The sequence below is a fragment of the Falco peregrinus genome, chromosome 6, assembly GCF_023634155.1.
Source record: "Falco peregrinus isolate bFalPer1 chromosome 6, bFalPer1.pri, whole genome shotgun sequence".
NCBI classification, from domain to species: Eukaryota; Metazoa; Chordata; class Aves; order Falconiformes; family Falconidae; genus Falco; species Falco peregrinus.
Genome location: NC_073726.1, coordinates 63,433,363 through 63,455,291, shown reverse-complemented (window position 1 = coordinate 63,455,291; position 21,929 = coordinate 63,433,363). Strand labels below are relative to the sequence as shown.

The 21,929-nt window shown below is 36.8% G+C and overlaps 1 protein-coding gene across 4 annotated transcripts in view; it reads left to right on the top strand.

Moving 5' to 3' along the window:
• Positions 1-21,929, top strand: part of PARPBP (PARP1 binding protein) — a 61,600-nt gene that overhangs the window by 21,587 nt on the left and 18,084 nt on the right. For 3 of the 4 annotated variants that reach the window (XM_055807507.1, XM_055807506.1, XM_055807508.1), the window contains exons 7-8: positions 13,064-13,247; positions 18,528-18,706. In XM_055807507.1, coding sequence (XP_055663482.1) covers positions 13,064-13,247; positions 18,528-18,706 — 363 coding nt within the window. Of the gene's footprint in view, positions 1-4,876; positions 5,512-13,063; positions 13,248-18,527; positions 18,707-21,929 lie in introns of those variants that run through there. The other variant, XM_055807509.1, reaches the window with a different exon arrangement.

Sequence of the window (21,929 nt, the reverse complement as noted above, 5' to 3'; positions counted from 1 at the left end):
AGCTTTCTTCATCAACTGAAGTCAAGTTCCTTTGCTTTGGAAACCTAGAAACTGAATCAAAGATGTCGGACAGTGATGGGACACACTTAAGAATTTTTGAACATGGCAATACGGTGCAGCCAAGTATCTGCTAGTCTATGGAGAACAGCAAAAATGTGGTTTTCTTCCTCAAGTCATTTGGCTAACTAAGTGAACAGTAGATGAGAGGAGGGAAGGGAAAGCTATCAAATAGAGTGGCAATCTAATGAAATGATAATGATTTGATTCAGATATGGCACAAAGTGTGAGCAGACCTGATAGCAGGAGAAATTGAAAGATACAATGAACTTTGGTAGTTTCAAGGTGTATTCACTGAGCAGATCTAACATTCTTACAAATCTCTGGGTTTTGAAATAGATAAGCTTGTCTTTCCTCATTCTGCAGTTTTTTGATTAGAAGAAATCACTAATCTTTCAAGAATCAGTATCATGAACATTCCTTGCAGTCTGGGGATGCCATAAGACTTGTAACCCTAAAACTATTTACAGATTCTGTACATATAAGACTTGAACAACGTTTATGCAGTAAATAGAGAGCCTGGATGTTCTATTTGTGCCTGTTTCTTGACAAGAAACATATCAATGTTGTATTTGCCAGTGAAGTGGATGATTATTACACACCTGAGGATCTGGAAACTCTTTTCTGTTGGTATAAATTAAAAATGTCAGTACTAATCCATCATCCTGGAAATCCTTCTCTTTTAGGCCAGTCAATGCTTCTGGCATCTGGAAAGAACTTATTTCTGGAACATCTGTTTTCAAGTTTGTAAAACATGTGTGACTTAAAATTGAATGATGAAAAGGGATTTGTCTTATTGGTTACTGCACTTGTTGGTTCATATAGGGGGTGTGTGTGTGTTTATATATACATACATATACTTTAAAAGGCCCCCCCGATTTTGTAGCAAAGTTGGTATATATGGACAGTAAATACTGTTCTTGAGTTGGGCCCTGACTTTGCTGTAAGCACTGAGCACTAGGTGACACTATTGTACAGCTCACATTAGTAGCTGTTTAAGTCTAAAGTTAGCTGTATTGTCTCATTCAACACATTTGAGTGACTGTGATGCTTTGGAGTGGGTCTTCATTTCAGGTCTGTGCGCAGTCTTCTGTAGTCAATTGTAGAAGCTATACAGCTTGACTTGATTATCTGTGTGGAAAATGCTCTTTCTTACGTGTTGGCTTTGTGAAACTGTGGTTACATCTGGATATGCAATAGCATTTTGGGAGAGAAAGCATATGAGACTATCTAGTCCTGTGATGAATGTTTGAGTTAATTGGGTAGCATTCACACAGCATTGGAGTTTCGTGTTCTGAAGTTGCTGGAAGGTGTGCAAATGTGTGTAAGACATTGGCTGTATGACTCCTTAAACTTAGGATCACAGAGTAATTCAGGTTGGAACATCAGGAAGATTTTAGTTCAACATCCTGCTCAAAGGAAGTTCAGTTTTGGGGTCAGTCTAGGTTAGCTGGGGCTTTATACAGTCAAGCTTTGTGCAGTCTCCATCCTTGGAGGTTTTCAGTCTCCCTCTTGACAACCTGTTCCACTGCTTGAGTGTCCTTGTGTGTTTTTTTTTTCCCTCCCTTATATCCAGTTAGCACCTCTTTTGTTTCAATTTATGCTTCATGTCTCTTTTCCTTCCACTAACTGCCAACATGAACAGCCTGGCTCAATCTCATTGGTTTTCTTCTTCTAGGTATTAGAAAACTGTTACTAGATCCCCCTGAAGCCTTCTCTTCTCCAGACTGGACAAGCTGTTCCCTTTTGCTTCTCACAGGGCCTGTCTCCCTGACCATCCTGGCAGCCCTTTGTTGTACTTGCTCCGTTTTATCAGTGTCTTTCCTGGACTGGGGGGCGGGGGGAGCAAAACTGGATGCAGTATTCTAAATTTGGTCCAAGTGCTGATTAGAGAGGGATAATCACGTTCCTCAGACTACTGGCTACGCTGCTGTTGGTGCAGCCAAGGGTACTGTTGACCTTTGCTGCCAAGGGACAGTCCTCGTTCATGGTTAGCTTGCTGAACATGCACCAAGACTCTTGGGTTTTTTTACATAGAGCTGCTTCCCAGCCTGTATCATTGCAAGGGGTTATCCCTTTCCAAGACTTTGCATGTCCTGTTGAATTTCATGTGGTTGCTGTCAGCCTATTCCTCCCATCTGTTTAGGTATCTCTGCATGGCAGCTCTGCCCTCAAACATATTGACCATTCCATACCATGACCAATTCGGTATCATCTGCAAACTTGATGGGCATGTATTTTTATCACTGAGTCACTGGCAAAGATATTTAAAAGAAAAAACCCAATTTCCAGGATTGGCCCCTATGGTAGTCCATTTGTTACTGGCCTCTAGATACAGTGCAACACATCTAATACCTTCTGAGCCTGATCATCCAACCAGTTTTTAACTCATCTAGTTGTCCACCCATCCAGATTGTAACATCCAAACTTGTACATTGAGGGTATTTTCTGACAGTGTTGAAAGCCTTACTACAGTCAAGGTAAATGGCACCCACCATTCTCTCCTGATCTGCAAAGCCAGTCATCCAGTCATTTTAGTGTAGGTAACAAACAAATCAATTAGGCATAATTTACAAATATATAATAAATCCGTGTTTACAGTTACCAGCCAGCACCTAATCCTTCACATGCCCAGAAATGTTTTCTTAGAAGACTTTTCACATTATTTTCTCAAGGAAAAAACTGTCTTTTTGGCCTTTTTTTGCAAACGTTTGCTTTTCTCCATTTGTCAGGGACCTTCCTGATCACAATGACTTGCCCTCCCACCCCCAGCTGGCAGTTCTCTGAAAACTGTCTCTAATCAGAGGCCTGGGAGACCATGTTGGTGAAGGCTGAGCCAAAGGCAGCATCAAGTACCTCAGTTTTATGTCTGTCCAGTGTTGCAAATTCTCCTGCCTTTAGCAAAGGTCCCTCCTTTTCAGCCTTTTGTTCAGCATATTAGTACACAAGCAGCAGATGAAGCTACTTTAACATTCCTTGTAAGTCTCAAGTCCAGCTGAGTTTTGGCTTTCCTGACAACATCCCTAAATGCCCAGGCAACGTTTCTAGATATTTCTTTGTAACCTGTCCCTTCTTTACCATCCCGTGTAAAGCCTTTTTTGCATTGAAACTCTGTTGTCAGTTCACTGTCTAGCCAAGCTGGTCTGATATTTCTACATGTTTTCCTGAGTATTGTGATGGACTGTTCTTGTGCTTTTAATATGCTGACATTAATAACATGTCAGCTTTCTTAACCTCTTTGTCATTTAGAACTTTCTCACATGGGTTTCCGTGGACCAGTTCACTGAATAAACTGAAATCTGCTCTCCTAAAAAACCAGTCTGTACTCCTTGCTTCCCTCAGATCTTGAACTCCACTACTTCATGATTGCTACAGCCAAGGTTGCCATTGATTATTTTTTTATTATTATTATTATTTTTTCCCCTCTGTGTCCCTGACCAATTCTTCCTTGTTAGTGAATAGCAGACTCAGCTGTGTGTAACTCCATATATCACTCATCCAGTATCCCTGATGCTCTCCAGAAATCTTGACTGCTTGCATCCCATTGTGATGTTCTTCCGACAGATGTTGGGGTGTCCTTTAAGTGTCCTGTAAAAACCAGGGTCTGTAATACAAAACCTGCTGAGAGTTGCTTTAAGTATGCTTTGCCCATTTCCTCATGTCTGTTGGGTTGCCTATAACAAATCCTTACCCTGGTTCACCAGCTCTCAACGACCCTCTTGTCTGTCCAATAGAATCATAGAATGGGTTGGGTTGGAAAGGACCTTAAAGATCACCTAGTTCCAACCCTCCTGCCATGGGCTGGGACACCTTCCACTAGATCAAGTTGCTTGGAGCCCCATCCAGCCTGGCCTTGAGCACCTGCAGGGATGGGGCATCCCCAGCTTCTCTGGGCAACCTGGTTTTGTGCCTCACCACCCTCACAGTAAAGAAGAGCTCCTCCATACGTCTGAGCTGCTCCTACATGTAGAGGACACTTCCCACTTGTCTTTCCTGAAGAGCCAATATTATATTCATCCTTTGTAGCACTCCAGCTGTCAGGCTGTCCCACCATGTCTTGGTTATTCCAATGAAGTTGTAGTTGTGTAATCATGAGTAGCTTATATTCCTTCTAACCTTTTTTATTGTGTTTTAATGGGTAAATCTCTTTAGACTGTTTTAGAGTGTATGCAATGTACTGTTCTTCAGTAAAATACTGAGAACTTAGCCACTAACCTTAGTTTCTCAACTCTTAGCATCATTGAAATGAAGACTATTTTGATGTTTAAATATTTACAGTGTAAGTTACTGATTCTATAGAATGATCCAAATTAAGACTGTATTACCATTGCACCATGTTAACAAACATTGTGTTTGTGACTTAACTAAAAATGTTTCTGTGTTTGGAGAAATAGAAAAATACCAAAAAATCTTATGTAAGTAAATAATTATTTTATAAGAAAAAAAAAAATTAGGTTTAAACCAGACTCTTAAATTTTCCTTGAAAGTACTTGCCACTTCAGACTAATGTGCTTTAACATAACTTTATAATAGAAATACTGATATGCTTTAATCTGATTTTTTCATTTAAACTTAATGTCAAAAATGTTTTAAAATATGTTGAGAAGTAAATAATTTTACAAATAAACTTAATTGTGATTTGAAATGGATTTACAAGAAAACAAAAAATTCTGGTGGAAAAAGGTGATCTTTTGAGGTTAAGTCCAACTTCAGACATCACAGTTGAAGTGTGGTATCTTAAGTGCCCCACTTGTAAAATAAAGCATTCAATTAAAAAAGTGCTTTTTGTAATTTACTGTCCTTTTCCTTCCTAGTTTAGGCTGGTGCTGGAGAATACACTGACCATTACGTCCTAGATATGGGAAGTCAGATATAGACCCTTAATTAAAAAGAAGACACGAAGGCTATGGCACTCTAGTATTAGTGCTGGATTGAAAAATCTTACCCTTAAGCCATCATACAGACACCAAACTACCAGTTCATCTGTTTCCACAGCCTACCTTTAATCCATATTCGAGAAGCAGTCTGGCAGCTCCCTGCCCATAATTTCTATCCTGATAACTTCCATTAAATTGCAGGAAAGTAATAATGTGTGGAGGGAACTACTAAGCTGGATATGTTACGGTAGAACAATTGAACTGTAGCATGGAATGCACATGGCTGCTCATCAGGAATCTTGTTCTGAGAAGAATACTTCTTTAGTTTTATAGTATCTTTGTCACTGGACTTGAGGAACATTGCTTGGTAGGGAGAATATCCAAAATTAATCCTGGTGAGAGCAGACACTGACAGAACACCAACTTTGTTTGCAGTAAGTTCTTGGGAAGGCACTAGATCTTCTAGATGGTGGTACTTCCTGAGGAAGAGTCACCCTGTTTTTTTTCCACTACAGTAAAAGAAATTTTTGGCAGTACAGCAAAAGTGGCAGCGGCAAGATGGAAAAATACTTAGCAACAGGATTATTTTTTGCTGTATTTTATTACAAATCTAATAAACTGCAAAACTCCAAAGGGCCTAAAGTAGGGTCTTCAGCTAATACTTAATTGTTTATAGTTTGAAAAACTAGAGTAATAATGCATGCATCCATTGTTTGAGGTAGAATTTTTGCTTATTAGGAGTGTTTTAATATCACTTTTTTCTTTTACAGATATATTTAAAATCTAGATAAGTTCACTGATAACAATTTATGAAATTAATGTGAAGTAATCTTTTTAAATTTATGCATATAACAAAAAAAAGGGTTTGCTTTAAAGGCACAGTTATTGCTCTGTTAAGAGCATGTGTATTTTATATTGTTTCTTAGATAAAATTTGTCCCGCTCTTCTAACCAGGTAGATGAGGCTGTAGTTGTCATCTTGCTGCTTTGTGTTTGAGAGTAGAATTAGACTGCTATTCTCTTCATATAGTTCTAAATTAAAAAGTTGGCTGACTGTTCAGGTTTTACTAAGTTCTAAAACAGCTTTGTAAATCCATAACAAAGAAAAAGGCTGTGCTACTCTTGCAACCCATAATCACTAGGCGTTTGTAATCTGGTTTAAGGCATTTTTTCCTGCTACGTAAGTTAGATATGTTTGTCATCTATTTTTTAACCTCTGTTGGAGAAGTTGAAATGAATGAATAAAAATGTTGACCTTACTATAATAGAATTTTCATATATTGTTTTCTGTTCTTGGAATAGGCTTCAGGAGTCTGTTCTGCTTTTTATCAGGTTTTGAATATTGTCCATATCCTCAACATTTTTTCTTCTGTATGCTACTCTATAGTCTTTTCCACAAAAGATCTATTTCCAGAAAATAAATAAAAGTGCTTCTGCATCACATTAATTTTGCACACTGAGGCCCCAGTTCTGTAAGAAGAGCTCTTGCCATTGTGATTTAGTTTTTAGGTTAGCAGAGAAGCTTGTATTTGTGGTAATTTTATTAGGAACAGAACAGACAAGTTTGATAAGGAAAATGAGTTGGAAATGTGATAGGACTGGGACACAGGTGATGTAAGGCAAAAGGGTTCAAGTGGGCACAAGATTAAGAATATTTTTAGTATAAGTAACCAGTGACAGAAGATATGGTTTATACAATGCCTAGTTAACAAGTAGAGTTTTACATTGTACTGTGGTTTTTTAAACTCCCTTTAGAAGCACTGGTGCAAATAAGGCATTTCTAGCATATGATTCATTTTACCTTAGACATCTGTTTTTCTCTGGTTACAAGACACCTGAACTGTCTGCTCCTCTTAGCACTGGTTCGTGCTGAAGATGGTAAGCTATTCATTCTGTCAGTTGACGTAAAATGTTTAGAAGCTTGTTAATTTAAAAAAAGTTAACTGAATGTTGTCTGTAAAACTAAGCACTTAGAGGCTGCTAGTGAAGTCTTAGTTCAGTCACCCGAAATGCATGCATTAGCAGTCTTTAATTGTGTGATCAAATACTTTCCCCTCATCCACCCACCCAGCAGTCCTAGCTTTTGTGGCTAGGAAATAAGAGTGCAAGTTGAGGCTGTGTAATGGAAGACAGTAGTCTTTGTTGGACCCTTCCAAGCTGCTGAAGCAAATGAAAAGTCATGCAGGCCATCAAAGGAGGGAAAGGGTGCTTGGTTCTATGTCTCTTCTGCTATGGACTTACCATGGAATACTGGACAGACACACTGATGGTCACATTTGATCTTTGCCAAGTCCACTCAGCTGAAGATCGACACTGTACTGTTGGATCCAGGCTTTTGTGTCTTAACATTCCCAGCTGGATGGGCAGTGGAAGGTGGATGCTTCTGAACGGTTGGGTTTTTTTAGCATTTATAATTGCTCTGATAGATTTTCTCTGGTTATTTCTATCATAGCTGAAGGTAGCAGTAGGTTTTCTAGTTGAGGTTTCTTTCAGTTCATACCTTTTGAACAAAGAAACATTGTTGCACATGACGCTGAACAGAAAATCATATTATTAGAGTCTAAAAAAATTGCTATTTTACAACCTCTTATAGTGGTAGTTGACAGATGTTTACTACTAACTGGATTTGATGAGTCGTCCTTTGATACGATTTAAAAGACCATGGATGTGAGATTAAAGCACTTTGTCCTAGAATGTTCCATGTCAGCAGGTTATGGTCTGAATAAAACATCAGAGGAACCTTGTTAGCAGGCACCCTGAGTGGAAAGGGACAAGGTCTCTCCAGTTCTCAATTGCCTTAGACAAATAGCATTGCTTTGTTTAATATATCAAGTTCATTCTTGAATTCAGTTAGATTTCTTGCTCCTCTTTCAGATTTAAGAACTAAAATTCTTCACCTTTGCTGCTGTAAAAATTATCTGAAGATGGATAACTTTGCCCATTTAATTCCATATTCAAAACAAACTTTGCTGCCTTTCTAGCTGTTAGGAACTGCAAAGTGGGTAACAGTGTTCAACCTTACTGTGTTCGTATAAACATTTATTTTCTAGTACCATGCCAGATATTTTGAAGTTCATTTAAGTTCAACTGATTTTCTACGTAATATAAACCTATAAAAGAGTAATATCACAGCAATCTGGCATAGACTCTCCATTTTGTATAAATAAAAAAGCCAAACAAAACACAAAGCAAAACAAAAAAACCCCAAACCCCAAAACCCAACCAAACAAAAAAACTCCCTACAAACAAACCCCCCAAATCCCAAGTTGCATTTTTACCACATTTTCCTTTTATCTTCGTGCTTTTAGTTAATCTTTTTAAATCTCACTAACAATAAAGTATACTACTAGTGGTTCTGAAGTTGCTCAGGTAACTTATCTGATTGCTTTAGATAGAACTACTATATTTATTGTTAATTTATAGTTTCATCTTCTTGATGGTTGTTTCTCAAGTTGTTTTTTGCCAGCGAGTTGTGTTTTCTGCGAAAAGAATGAGATCCTTTTTACCACAGAAAGGACTCTCTAAATTTAGACCAAGTCCTAGCTATCTCCATTTCTGCTCTAGATTGCCTATATAAAGAGATGAATAGAATGCTTCTCCTACTGAGACTTTCTTGACGGTACTTTCTGAAACTGCTAGACATGGTTAGTTAGGGCTTTCTGTAGTAAGCTTTGAAATATTCATGAAATAGCACAAATGAGACAAATTCAACATTTTATAAATATATTCAAGATTAAGAAAAGAAACCTTACAATGTAACTTATTTTGTTATATCCTGATGTAAGATGGCATAAGCTGTGGCACAGTGTTTCAGTACTAATCCACACACATTAGATCAACATTTTATGTCTTGGCTTGTTTATATAAATTCTAGTTGAAGTATGAATAAACTTTTCCTTTTCTTTGCTCCAGTTAGTACTGTGTATATCTGATGGGGGACTGGAACTCTTCCCTGGAAAAGGAGGAATATGGGGAAAAAAAGAGATTAAATGAACTTTACTTCTACTAGCAAATATCCTTAGTTGGCATTGAGCAGTAGAGGCAAAAAAAAAACAACCTAGAAAATGTTTTTATCACAGTTGTTTCTTGGTGGTTTTTTTCCCCTCTGTGAAAAGCTACAAGGTAATAGGCATATACAGAGCACAGCATTTAAATTAAGGGCATAATCATCTTAATTAACTGATGCCCGGTGCTATATGTATGGTAATACTTTTTCTTCCGGTATACATACGTGTATATGTATGTAAAATGTGTGGAATGATGTAGATAAGCTCAGGATATCTCTAGACAGAAAGGACTAAACAAAGACAAGTTCAGTCAGTCCCTTCACCAGCTTGTTTGTCTTGGAGTTCTAGGTTGAGCACAGTATTTATAGAATAGATACTATACATTTAACACAATGCTTTTCCCATTTGAGGGTATTATTTTGGAAAGTGTCAATTTGGGGCTGAAGGAAATAAAGCAGTTTAGCAAGAAGCATCAGGAGACTTGGCTACAGTTCCTATATGCATCTCTGAGACAGAACTTTTCTTCAACAGTGATCTGTTCTTACCTCTTGACAACTTGCACTGGATGATTCCCCCAGCCCCTGAACTTTTCATTCTCTTGTGGTTAGATTGAATTGTGGTTTTTGTGGTTTCTGGAGCAGAGGTACACCAGCATCTCTTTTTTTTTTTTTTTTTTTTTTTTTTTTTTAACTATCCTTTCTAAGATCTGGATGGTTCTTGACCTGTGTGCAGAGAGACTTCACATGGTGACTTTTCTTTTGTCTAAGTGCATACGTTGTGCTTAGATTTCTGCAAAGCAGTTTTTCTGTTTAACCAAGACTGCAAATTTAATGTAAATTGAATAAACTTTTACAGATTAATGTTAAAGCTGAGAATTCTGTGGAAATGTTTGGTTTTGACCTGGAAAAAAGCCAAAAAAAAAAAAGTTTCAAGTTAACTTCACATTTTCTAAGTTATTTACAGGAGTCTTGTTCAGCCAGGATAAGCCAAAACAGCAAGGTCTCTGGCCCAGTTCCCTCCATGTATTTTAACAGGAAGCAATATAAACCATCTAGTTTTCCTCTGACTAAATTCCTGTTCTTACCTCTGCCCTTTTATTTTATATGAATGTAGACATACAGTTTCATTTGATTGAAGTTCTCCCAACCAGAATTCTAAAATTAATCTTCAGAATTTGATGTGTACAAAATAGTAACTTTCTTTCAATTTGCAAGATATGCTTTTAGGGTAAGTAGGCAGGAGAATGGAGGAAGCCAGTAAGCATGGAGGAAGTTGAAAAATTTGTCATCATTTCACTCTTGGATATGCCACCTGGAGTAATAAAACCATTGCCATTGCCTTGAGTTTTTGGCAGACCTGTGATTTTCAGCATCATTGATGTATCTAAAAATTTTACTGTAGGCGCCAATAGCAGCTCAGGAGTTCAGGGTGTGTGAATAAATATGGAGTCATTTTGTACAGCCCATGTACAATAGTTAAAACAATTGGTTTCTGAGCTAGGTAGACTGATGTTAGGTTATTCTCTACATTCTGCCTTTCTGCTTTGATTCGGACTATAAACCGAACTCTCAGGGGGAAAAAAAGGTAAAACTTCAGTAATTCTGCTTTTAAAGGCAAGATTTAACAGGCTACCCTTTTTCAGGGTTGGCCATCCTATCCAATTATTAGATGTTGCAGGAAAATGGCTAGTGTTTCTTAAAGTCTGGAGAAAGAAACTGTAGGTTAATTGGAAAGGGAAGATGGATTATTGCAATAGGAAATCAGATGGTGCCTGGAAGGCTGGGGTTTGGGTTTTTTTGCTTGTTTTAATTTTTTGAGTCACTGCTGTCACCGCAGAGAATCTCTATTAAAGATATGAAATGTGATTGTACAACTTCAGAAGAAAGGTCCACAAGTACAGGATCTTGTCTCCAACACTGGCAATAAATACATGCCTTGTATGAACAGAGAAAGTCTTTATGATACTTCTCCTGAGTGCTGTCTCAATCTCTAATCTTAGTTCAGAGTGTGTCCTAAACACAGAGTTCTACCTATTTGTCCTGGGAATTGTTTTGTTTGTGTTTTTTTTTAAGAACAGGTCCTTTGTACCTCTTGTTATGATTTTTTTTCCATTATTATTGTGTGTGTTATTAGCTGGTATTCAAAGGTGAAAATTACTCTGTACATAAGAAAGTAAAAGGGGAGGGAATTAATAAAAAACCAAAAAACAACAACAAACAATTATAAATTAGAGCTAAAAATAAATTACAGATTATCTCACTCTGAAATCGTTGAGGAAGATAAGCAGAGAGAGAATGAAATTGAAGACAGTGTGTCACAGGGAAATAATGAAGTTCTTAGACATATGATGTTGAAGAGAAGATAAATGGTTGCTTGGTGAGGTGAGGGGAATCTTGATTATAATCAACTTTGTTGGCCTGGGTGATGGGTTCATGTTCTCAGAAGACTGAAGAATTGATAAAGCATGCAACTTCAAAAAGCTTTTTGCGAAGAGATGCATTATGATGTAGGAAAGCTGAGTGGTTCTTGTAGTGCTTTTTTGCTGTTGTTGTTTGTTTGTTTGTTGTTTGCCCAACCTCAAGCAATGGCAAAACATTAAGTGAAAGACTATATGTTCTGTGTAGATACTGGACAAAATTATTAAGCTCTTAACTCAAGGGGTTTATTCTGTCTTTCAATAAATCTTTAAAGTAGCCAAGACACATTTGCTGTCTCAATATAGTTTTTTATAATCTCTGAGATAAGATCTGTGATCCCCTAGCTAATTTACTTAAGCTGGTTCATAGTCATAGTTCATAGTAGTGGTGGATAACTAGTGATTCTTACCTTTGTACCTCCATATGGCTTTTGCACCTACTCACCACACAACTCCCGCAAAATAAGCAATTCACTCCTAACACTTGGATTTTCCATTATTGTCATGGGACTATGCTCACTGTCGTTACAAGGTTTGAGTTCTTTTATTATATTTGAGCAGCATTGTTCAGGGCAGCATTTTCAACCCAAGCGGAAAGATGCACTTATAAATGGCCAGTGGAATTCTTGGAATTTTAACTGCTTCTTCTCATTCACTAGGTCTGGGTAAATCAAGGTGTGCTGTCACAAGAGCTTTGGTCCCTGTAACCAATTTTTGGACACAGAATTGTGGGTTTTTTTGTGCTTCTTCAAGAATTTTTTTTTTTTTTTTTTTTTTTTTACATACTCAGGGTAATGCATTCTACCTGGCAGCCTGTTATATTACCATTTTTATAGAATATGTGGATCTTGCAAGTCTGAGGGAGCAAGACATGGTGTAGTTCTCTCAGTACTGCCTATTGGAACAACATCTGTACAACTGTAACTGCTAATCACTCAAGAGTCTTTTGAAGAGACCTGGTAGTTCTAATCCAAAAGTGATCCCCAAAGTAGTCTGTCATACATGCAATGTGGTTCAAGGTACAGGACAAAAAATGAAATTAACAGTCTAAACATAGTTTAGGTGCACTCACAAATGTCACCTTATCCTTTTATAAGAGTTAAAATAAAGTTCTTCTATCAATTAGATTCAATTATTTATACTTTTGATGTCAAACTGCACGGACATTTCATGATTAAACTAAGTTCTTTTCTGTAAGCATTTTTTTCTAGATGATGAAAAAAGATTAATAGTGTGTGCCTTTATGGCAGTGATGTTCATCTAGTCTAATTACTATCTATTTAAATAAAATTGAAGGCAGATTGATAGTCTGAAGTACAAAAAACTCAAAAATCTAATGGGCTGTTAAATTGGAATGCGTGTTCCAATGAAACATTTTTTTTTTACACGTAAACAACTTATGAGCAAAACAGTAGCGGTAGGTTTAAAGAAAGTAGTTTTCTCTGAACTTTTATGAAGTCAGTTTTATGTTGCAGCTCAGACTATCACTAAATGCTGAATTCATTACCTTTCCTTATAATATTTTTCTTTTTTTTTCCCCAAACTATTATGTTGAATAATACTTCTATGCTGCTGTTTGATTTAAAAGATCAAAGCTGTTCTTTGAAGAGTTTTGATTAGCTGTGAAGACTGGCTATGTTCAACACTAATAGGTATACTAGAGTGCTGCCAAGGTTAATGTGGAGATGACCCCGTGCCTATTTTCAGAATTGCAGGGGAGCGAATTCTGTCAACAGTGAAGATGCATTTGATAAAAGACCGAAGCAATGGGGATCCTTTCTGTCAGGCAATAGAGGAAGTTGTAGAAGATTTGGATTTGAAGATTAAAAATATTATTGATTCACAACATGAAGTCTTGACTGCCAGCACTACTGGAGTCAGTCCAGCACGGGTAATGGGACTTCTTTTGTTCTTTTTACTATTGAGCTTTAACAAGAAAGCAAATGCCTTTTGTCTGGTTTGTTTCTTTTTTTTTACTTTTTAAAGGACTTTACATAGTGTATTATCTTTTCCTAACAGTACAGTGCAGTGTCATTTCCTTTACACTGTGGTTTTAAACTTGTTGAGAGACTTATATTTGAGGATTACAGTGTGGATTTCAAAAAGCTGATTTACTTAAATGTCTTACCTCAAAACTGTAAATAGAATACTTTGCAAAATGTAATTTGTTCATGTAGTAGATACTTAAAACTGTCAGGTTTGCCAGTAATTTCAAGGCAGTAGAGCTGTAACAAATTTCCAAACAAAAAAGCCTCATCGAAGGTGGAATTAAGATTGGAGAACATGTGTCAGTAATTTTGATTAAAATACACAGGTTTTAATTAGCTCATCATATTTCTCAGGGTAAGGCATTCAAAATAAGGTTAAATATGAAACAATTCCAAAATATGGTGAAATGTGGAGTGGGAGAGGAATAAAAATAACCCCCCCAATAATCAATGTGTAGGTTTTTCTCTTTTAGTATTTCAAGACATTAATGAAACTATTAATGGTTTTAATTTCATGGAAAGTATCAGCATATTTGAAGTTCTTTAAGTCAGGTGTGGAGAGTGAAATACAGGTTTTGAAAACATAAATCTGCTTTATTTTATTTTACGTTGTTGATATATAAAAAATATCTAATGTCATGTATTTTTGTCTAGGAAACTTTTAAAACCTTACAGGCACTTTGAATGTGTGTATGTTGTTAGACTAGTTTGTTTTGTGAAATTGCTGGAATTACCCCGTGGTAACATAAGGCTTTTAACAAATTTTTAATTAGACTTCCAATGTGCTTTTTCTTGTCTATGAGAGAGAGCTAAAACCAGACATATCCTAGTGGCTAGTTAAACCGATTTAAACGTGTGTTTCCACTGAGCAGCTGGAGTATCTATTTCATCCTTATTTTCCTGTTACCCCTGAATCTTTCATCATTGTATTTCCCTGTTTCCATTTCATATCATTCTGTTTCTTTCTCTTCCCTATCTGAAAAACTGATCACAGATATCAGTTCTGTCTTTAGCTACTTGTATTACTGATAAGATTTTTAAAAAATTAGATCATTATAAGCTAGGTTAATAAACTATTTTTTTAAAACTTCATTCTTCAGAGGAATTCACCAAAAAATTGCTTTTCCAAAATGGTTCATGTTTCTTATTAGACTGTGAATTGAAGAACAATGACTCTATAGGACTGTTTACCAGTATCCTTGTTGAGGCAGAAGATAGTAAAGGTGGTTTTATCCTGGTATTGTTAAGAAATGTGGTGAAATACTTAATGCCACTGATAGCAGTGTGAAGTTATTTTTCTCAAAATGGGCACCTGAAAGCAGCTTATGAACGTAATTATATTACTGTGAGGCTGTGGTTCTATGTTGAAGTTTTTGCCAATTCTTGAGTTTAAGTTAATTGATTGTTGGAACATCCCATCTGCTCCTGAATGGTCAGATTCTACCACAGCTTTTCTCGGTGAGTAAACTTGAGTACATAGCAGAGGATGATAGATTTGAAGCTAATTCTTTTCAATGTACTCACTACAGTATATCCATACTCACTACCATATGGATATAACTGAGAGCCATCAGACATGACTGTGGTCTGGATGTGACTAAGGTGCCACTTGGCTTGACAAATCTAGTGCAGTATTGGGTTTATGTGGCTGTGTTTTGGTAGTAGGGAGGGCTGCAGGGGTGGCTTCTGTGAAAAGACACCAGAAGCTGCCCCCATATTGGACAAAGCCAATTCCAGCTGGCTCCGGGGTGGGTCTGTTGCTGGCCAAAGCTGAGGCAATCAGCAATGGTCATAGTGCCTCTGCGATAACATTTAAGAAAGGGTAAAAAGTGCTGCGCAACAGAAGCAGGGAGAGAGGAGTGAGAACATGTGAGAGAAGCAACTCTACAGACACCAAACTCAGTGAAGAAGGAGGGCAAGGAGGTGCTCCAGGCACCAGAGCAGAGATTTCCCCTGCAGCCTGTACTGAAGACCGTGGTGTGATGCAGGTTGTCCCTCTGCAGCCTATGGAGATACACAGTAGAGCAGATATCCACCCTGCAGCCTGTGGAAGACCCCATGCTGGAGCAGGTGTGCCCTGAAGGAAACTGTGACCCCATGGAGAGCCCGCACTGGAGCAGGTTCCTGGCAGAAACAGTAGCCCATGGAGAGGAACTCACACAGAAGCATATTTTCTGGCAGGACTTTATGGGCAACCCATGCTGGAGCAGTCTGTTCCTGAAGGACTGTACACGGTGGAGAGGACCGATGCTGCAGCAGTTCTTGAAGAACTACAGCCTGTGGGAAGGACCTGCACTGGAGAAGTTTGTGAAGGCCTGTATCCCATTGGAGGTACCACATGCAGGAGCAGAGGAAGAGTGTGAGGAAGAAGCAGCAGCAGAGACAAAGTGTTAGAAATTGGCCACAACCCTCATTCCTCATTCTGCATCCCCCCTGTGCCACTTGGGGGAAGGTGGTAGAAGAGCAGGGCGTGAAGTTGAGTATGGGAAGAAGGTAGGGGTTGTATTCTGATTAACTGGAAATGAATTACATTAATTTCCTTAAGTCAAGTCTGTTTTGCCCATGTTGGTAATTGATAATGAACTCCCTGTCCTTATCTCAACCCCATGAGCTTTTCATCGTATTTTCTCTCACTGTCCTGTTGAAGAGGGTGAGTGATAGAGCAGCCTGGTGGGCACCTGGTGGCTAGGCAAGGTCAACACACAATGGTCCTTTGTGGTGCCCAATGTGGTGCCTGAGGAACTGGAGATAAGGACATTAATTGGGAGAGGTAACGGACAAAATATGGACTAAACATCACTAGAGTACAGGGTAAGTTTGGGGAAATTTTGTTTTTGTAATTGTGGTGAAGGGACAAGGGGTGGAGTGTGTGTAAATTGTCTGCCTTTGTTGGTGTTGTGTTGATTTGTTGATGATGCTTATTTGATTTTGGTGTAGGGAATTTTTTTTTTGTTAATGTAAATGAAGTTTGTGGAGAGTGTGATGAATGCATATTGTAATGATAATTCTTAAATGTGTGATTCACAGAGACACGGGATGGAAAAGGGAGCTTAGGCAAATGTTGAGACTATTATCAAATTACATATTTTAGTAGAGCTTAGTGTAGAAGAACATTTTTTTACTAACCGTATAGAGGGGTAGGTACCATTACTAATGAAAAAAAAAAAACAAAAAAAAACAAAAAAGCCCATAAGTTTTCCAAATTAGTTTGAGCTGTATAAAAAATGTAAAGCATCTGTATTGTTCCATTAAGATCTCAGGACAGCAAAGATTCATGTTCTATGCTGAGTTTCACATAAAGCTTGTTTTTTTATTTTGTTTTCTTTTTTACTTTATATAGAACCCCCCAAACCCTGATGCTATAATTTTTCAGAAAAGACAGTCTATATTCAGAATAAGTTCTGGCTTTGACAGGATGTTATGTTTTTTCATACGTAAGAGATTGCATCATTTCTTTGAGTGCAGATTTAAAATATGATCTTAACTATAGAGCTGAAAATTATGCCTTCACTATCTCCTGGGAAGGCCGCTTCCTCATGAAATGTACCTGAAAAGAGTTATTTTGTTAGAAAAATCCTTTTTTTTTTTTTTTTTTTTTTTTTCCCCTGCTGGCAGTGACAGTTTTCTTCCATCATTGTTTGTTTTTCAAGAATCTAGAGATCCAGGAAAAGTTATTGCTTTTAAGCACTACCTTGTGTTGAATGAAGCCTGCAAAGTGACTAATGGGAATTATGATTAATTTCTTCCCGAGAAAATTACTACTGTAAATGGGATCTGGTGTTTCTGGACCTAACAAGAATACTCTGGAGTAGCTAATGGTCACTATCCTTGAAAGACTGATGAACTATTTTCTTGAAAAAATAATTTGAATTATGATTTTAAACTTACTAACAAACAAGATTTTTATGGCAAGGATTCTTGTCTTGCCTAAAGTTCTTATTGTGCCTTGGACAATAAGTTTTTAGTCCATGGTTGGTACACCAGGTCACTTCTTGTAGTACATGAGATTTCTGAAGGTCATCTTTTGGCAGTTAGGAGCTTGTTATATTCTAAAGATTATTTTTTTTCCTTTTTGCATAATTAGTCAAGATGATGCCAAATTTGTACTTCTCTCATTAAGACAGATTTACTGTGACACACATGACATTTTATAAAAATCTATTATGAGGTGATGTAATGACTGAAGAGGTTCAGAATAAATTTTGAGGAAATTAAATGGTACTGAAATAGGCCAATTCTGTAAAGCCAAGTAACAACCATTTCTGTAATTGCTATTTCTAGCTATTGATTATAACTTATAGTAACTGACTGACATGTGTTGCTATGGTTTCTTGAAAGCTACATACACTAATTGATGTAATCAAATAGAGAGAGAAATAGAATTTGATCTTTTCAAGACTGTGTTTAGAAGCAGTTAACTGATTAGATAAATGCAGTTCATTGCTTGTCCTGTCCTGAACAAAGTCAGGCTACTCAGTGTTTCTGTGTATTGGTGAGTAAGAAAGCCTACAGTTTTTAAAATCTACTAGTGTGTATTAAGCACTAAATTTCTCTGTGGAACTCCTAGTACTTTTAAAGAAAAATACAGCAAACTTGCAATTCTTGCAGTCCCATAGTGGCTATGGAATTCTACATCTGTACTGTTGACTGTAGCATTGAGCACTTCCAGATGTGGATTATTATTTTCTTTAAGGAATTCTTTATTCTTTTGAAAATTGTGAGGAATTCATCCTGTTCCAAACAACGGGAGATTGTGTTAAGTACCTCTGTTGTCAAATCTTGATGGAAACCTCACTTTTAACCAACTGCTTTACCAGATTCAGTTAATCAGAGGAGTTGGACTTCACCAGAATGTGTTTGTGTACCACATAGCACTCAAACTGGTTGTGAGAAAATGTATGTTAATTTCTGCTACATGGCTTCATCACAGATTTGTATATTTATCTGTGTGACTTGCTCATCAGTGTATACCTCCAGTTGGCAGTGATCTAAACTCTTCTCATTTCTTGGGATGAGGAAGAAACTTACCCATGGGCAGGTTCCCCATAAATGCTTACTGCGGAAGGGAAGGAGGGGCTTCTTAACACCTTGTGCTGATATGGGTTGCTTTTGGAAGCAAGCTGTTGGTCTTGCTCATTGACCTTTTCCTGTTGTATATTCCTTTTAATTTTATTTACTTTCAGCCAAAATTGCATTCCATAAATCATGGCACTGTGTATTGTGGCAGACACACTGTAAAGGTCTTACTCGTTCTTCTGGATGAAGAAGCAGTCAGTCCTCCTACCCAGAACACAGCAGAACTATTATATGATGATGAAAGATTAAATTTGTTCGGAACCACCTCTGTTTTGACACTCTTCAGGTGAGTACTAGAAGGTTTTTTTGTGTTTGTGTTATGTTTGTTTATTTTTAAAGGTCTTATACTGAGTGGCTAAAAAGGCATTGATACTACTTACACAAAGCAAATGACCAAAGTGCAGTCTGTTGTGAGGTTAGATGTAAAGGGAAGGCATTCTTAGAATAGTCTCAAGTTCTCAGAAGTATTCTACCTCCTCATTTGCATTTTCTGTATCTTCAGAAAATATCTTCCATTTTTGTAATATGGACTTTTTGAGCTAGTACGCTTCTGGGCTGCACAAAAACCATGAAAGAAGATCATTTGCAACAAACTGTACAAATACCTGTTGAGTTTGAAGTCCTAAGTTCAAATGCTGTCTGTTCAGTAGCTAATTAGATTACAATTCAACTTGAAGATGCCTCCTTTGTCTAGCTATGACACAAGAAATGTTTGTATTATATCATGTTTCCTTCCTACACAGTAATTATTTTGCAGATTCAGTTTTAAATAGTAAAATAGTTTTACATATCATCATCCACCAATCAGGATAGTACTCCACAAAGGATGCTGAAACAAATTCACATGCATAAAGATTTCAGTAGGGTCTGTAGCTGGTAGCATACATTGACTGTAATGGTGAAAGTTGCTTTTGAGGAAGAATAAAAGAGGGAGAGGAGAGGAAAGAGAAAACTCTCTTGGTGGCCAGCTGGGAGGTAAAGCAGCCAGGCTTCCCAGACAAGCATCTTCTGTAGTACAGCAGTCGGTTCCCCAATAGTGCTTTTCCCAGAGCAACTGTATCGTCATCATAAGGACCTGATCAAATCCCATATTGGTTGTCACTGCTGGTGATGCCTTTAGTGGTGGTTGGAGCATCTATCTGTTCATCAGGGCAGGGGCTGTGTGGCCAGTTGCTTATTAAACTCTGTGTATGCACATTTTTGGGTTCCCTAACATAAAAGAAGAGCTACAATGAAAAGGGTAGGAAAAGTGGGGAAGCAGAGGATGTTTCTTCTGCTGGTTGCAGTTGTTTCCCATGAAAGCTCACTATAACAACACTAACAGAGTGTGCAGGTGCAAGGCTGTGAAGGTAACAGGAAGGAAAAAGTGATAAGTCCTAAATTAGAAGATGGAGGATCCTAAAAGTCAAAGAATTTAAGGGTTCTATTAGATTTACTGTTTGAGCTCTTTTATTGAAACCAAAGGAAGAAGCACATTCTAATAAAAAATTAAAAAAAAAATTAGTTTCACTAATAAGAATTCTAAATAAACCTGTAATAATTTTGAATACCAAAGACAGCTTGTAACAAAATATTGTGGAATATTTCTTTCATCTCTCAAATATCTGCGAATAGCTGTAGCTATAAATTTCTACTTCATTATGTAACAATCTTAAAATAACCCTGATTTCAGTCTCTTATTTTTCCATTTTCCATTACTTCAGATTCAGAAAAAGTGATCCACATTGCTTTTTAAATTGTTTCATTAATTTAATAAACCTCACCGTGGCTGTATTTTTATCAGTATGAAAAAGGAGCTTAATCAGATCTAGGTTAATGCTCTATGTGAATGGAATCAAGGCCCATCTGAATTCTTCTGAATTAAACATTGCTGCTATTCAGAGATAGCAATCTTGATTATTTTTTTTTTAAAGGTAGCTCTTCAATTTAAAATGGATTTTAAAGCACTTATTTCTGAATAACAGTGCCCAGTAAGTGCTTTGGTTTCACTTACTCATTTGATTTGTCAACTGAATTAATTTTCTGGAGTTTTCTCCAAAAGGAGAAACATTTGTTTGACTTAAAATCTTCTCAGTGTAGGTGTAAGCAGGTACTGCTCTCTGGGAATTAATATTGTGGTCAAGACAATTCTTGTGTTTTCCTTAGTAATTATTAGTGGTCAATTTGTTTTAGATTTCATTCTTCTGTATTTTTTTAAATATTATCTGCATGCTTCCATTTAAAAAAAAATATTAAGAAGTAATTCATTCATTGGTTTATGATCCTAAATAATTATTTTAGGAATAAAAAAAATCACAAAAACTGAAATAAAACTTGCAAATAACACCTGTTCTCAATTTTTATCAAATCTTTGTGTTCTGCATTTCTCTAGCAGCTTTACTGTAAGGCTGCAATTGCTTTATGAATGCTGAACACCTTAATACTACACAGGATAGTAGCTAAGGTGTCACTATGATTTACGTCAATGTAAGGCACCTCTATGGTACAGCACATTTTTGTTAATGCTTATGTCTCAGATATTTGATCTAGAGTGTTTGCTGCAGTCTTTTTGCCAAGCTGCTGTTAAGAGTAAATCTGGAACAATTTACAGGATGAATGGCAGTACCTTTGGCAGGAAACATCTCTACAGTTTTCAGATTCTTTTTCCTAATCTGATTCTGTGTATCAGATTGATGGTCATCCCATATGGTAGTTATTGTTTTATGTTTTCTGACAACCTGTTAGTCATTGGTTTTAGGTTTTACTTCTAGAGTTTTCATTATTGAAGAAATATGTTTAAAGCTCGTGAATAGTTTTGTAGGTGCTCTGGTCAGTTTGAGAGAGCACTGTTAATTTTCAGGTGAAGGCTGAGGTTAAGTGAGAGCACCTCTTTTTTTTCAAACTTCAGCATTTCAGGAATTTTTCTTGCTTTGTTTTCTTTTAATAAATTTCTAGATCAGTAGGGTAGATTTATTTTTCTGCAGTGAAATCCTGCAAAAAAGCTATTGCTAAGAAGCAGCTATTGTGGGGTGTAATTTTTTTTGGCTTTCTTTAATTAGAAGTATTTTAATTGTAATTTATGAAATGCATGTGTTTGGGAACTGAAAATGTAAGCACTGACAATACATCCTCAGTGTTTCAGAACATCATAACCAAGCTGAAGTTTTTCTTATTTAATCTGTCCTTTAATATATTAATCAGATGTTTTCCTTCTGTAAGCACCTCATTTTTCAGTCTTCTGGAAAATACTCTTTTTAGATTTGCATTATAGAAGTTCAAATAAAATTATGTTGCTATTTTTTTTGTATTTTGAAGCTGCTTGCTTACAAGGCAGAAGTGTGCTATTTTTCCCATAATATTTTTAAATTTTTAAGCAAACATAAAAAATGTAGTGATGATATTGAAATCCAAGTAAGGTAATTCTGATATAATTAATGGTATTACTTATGTTTTAGAGTTAAACTCTGCATGACCATGGATAAGTATTTTCATAACTTTCTACAATAAAGGTTCTCTTTCTGGATTTGCAG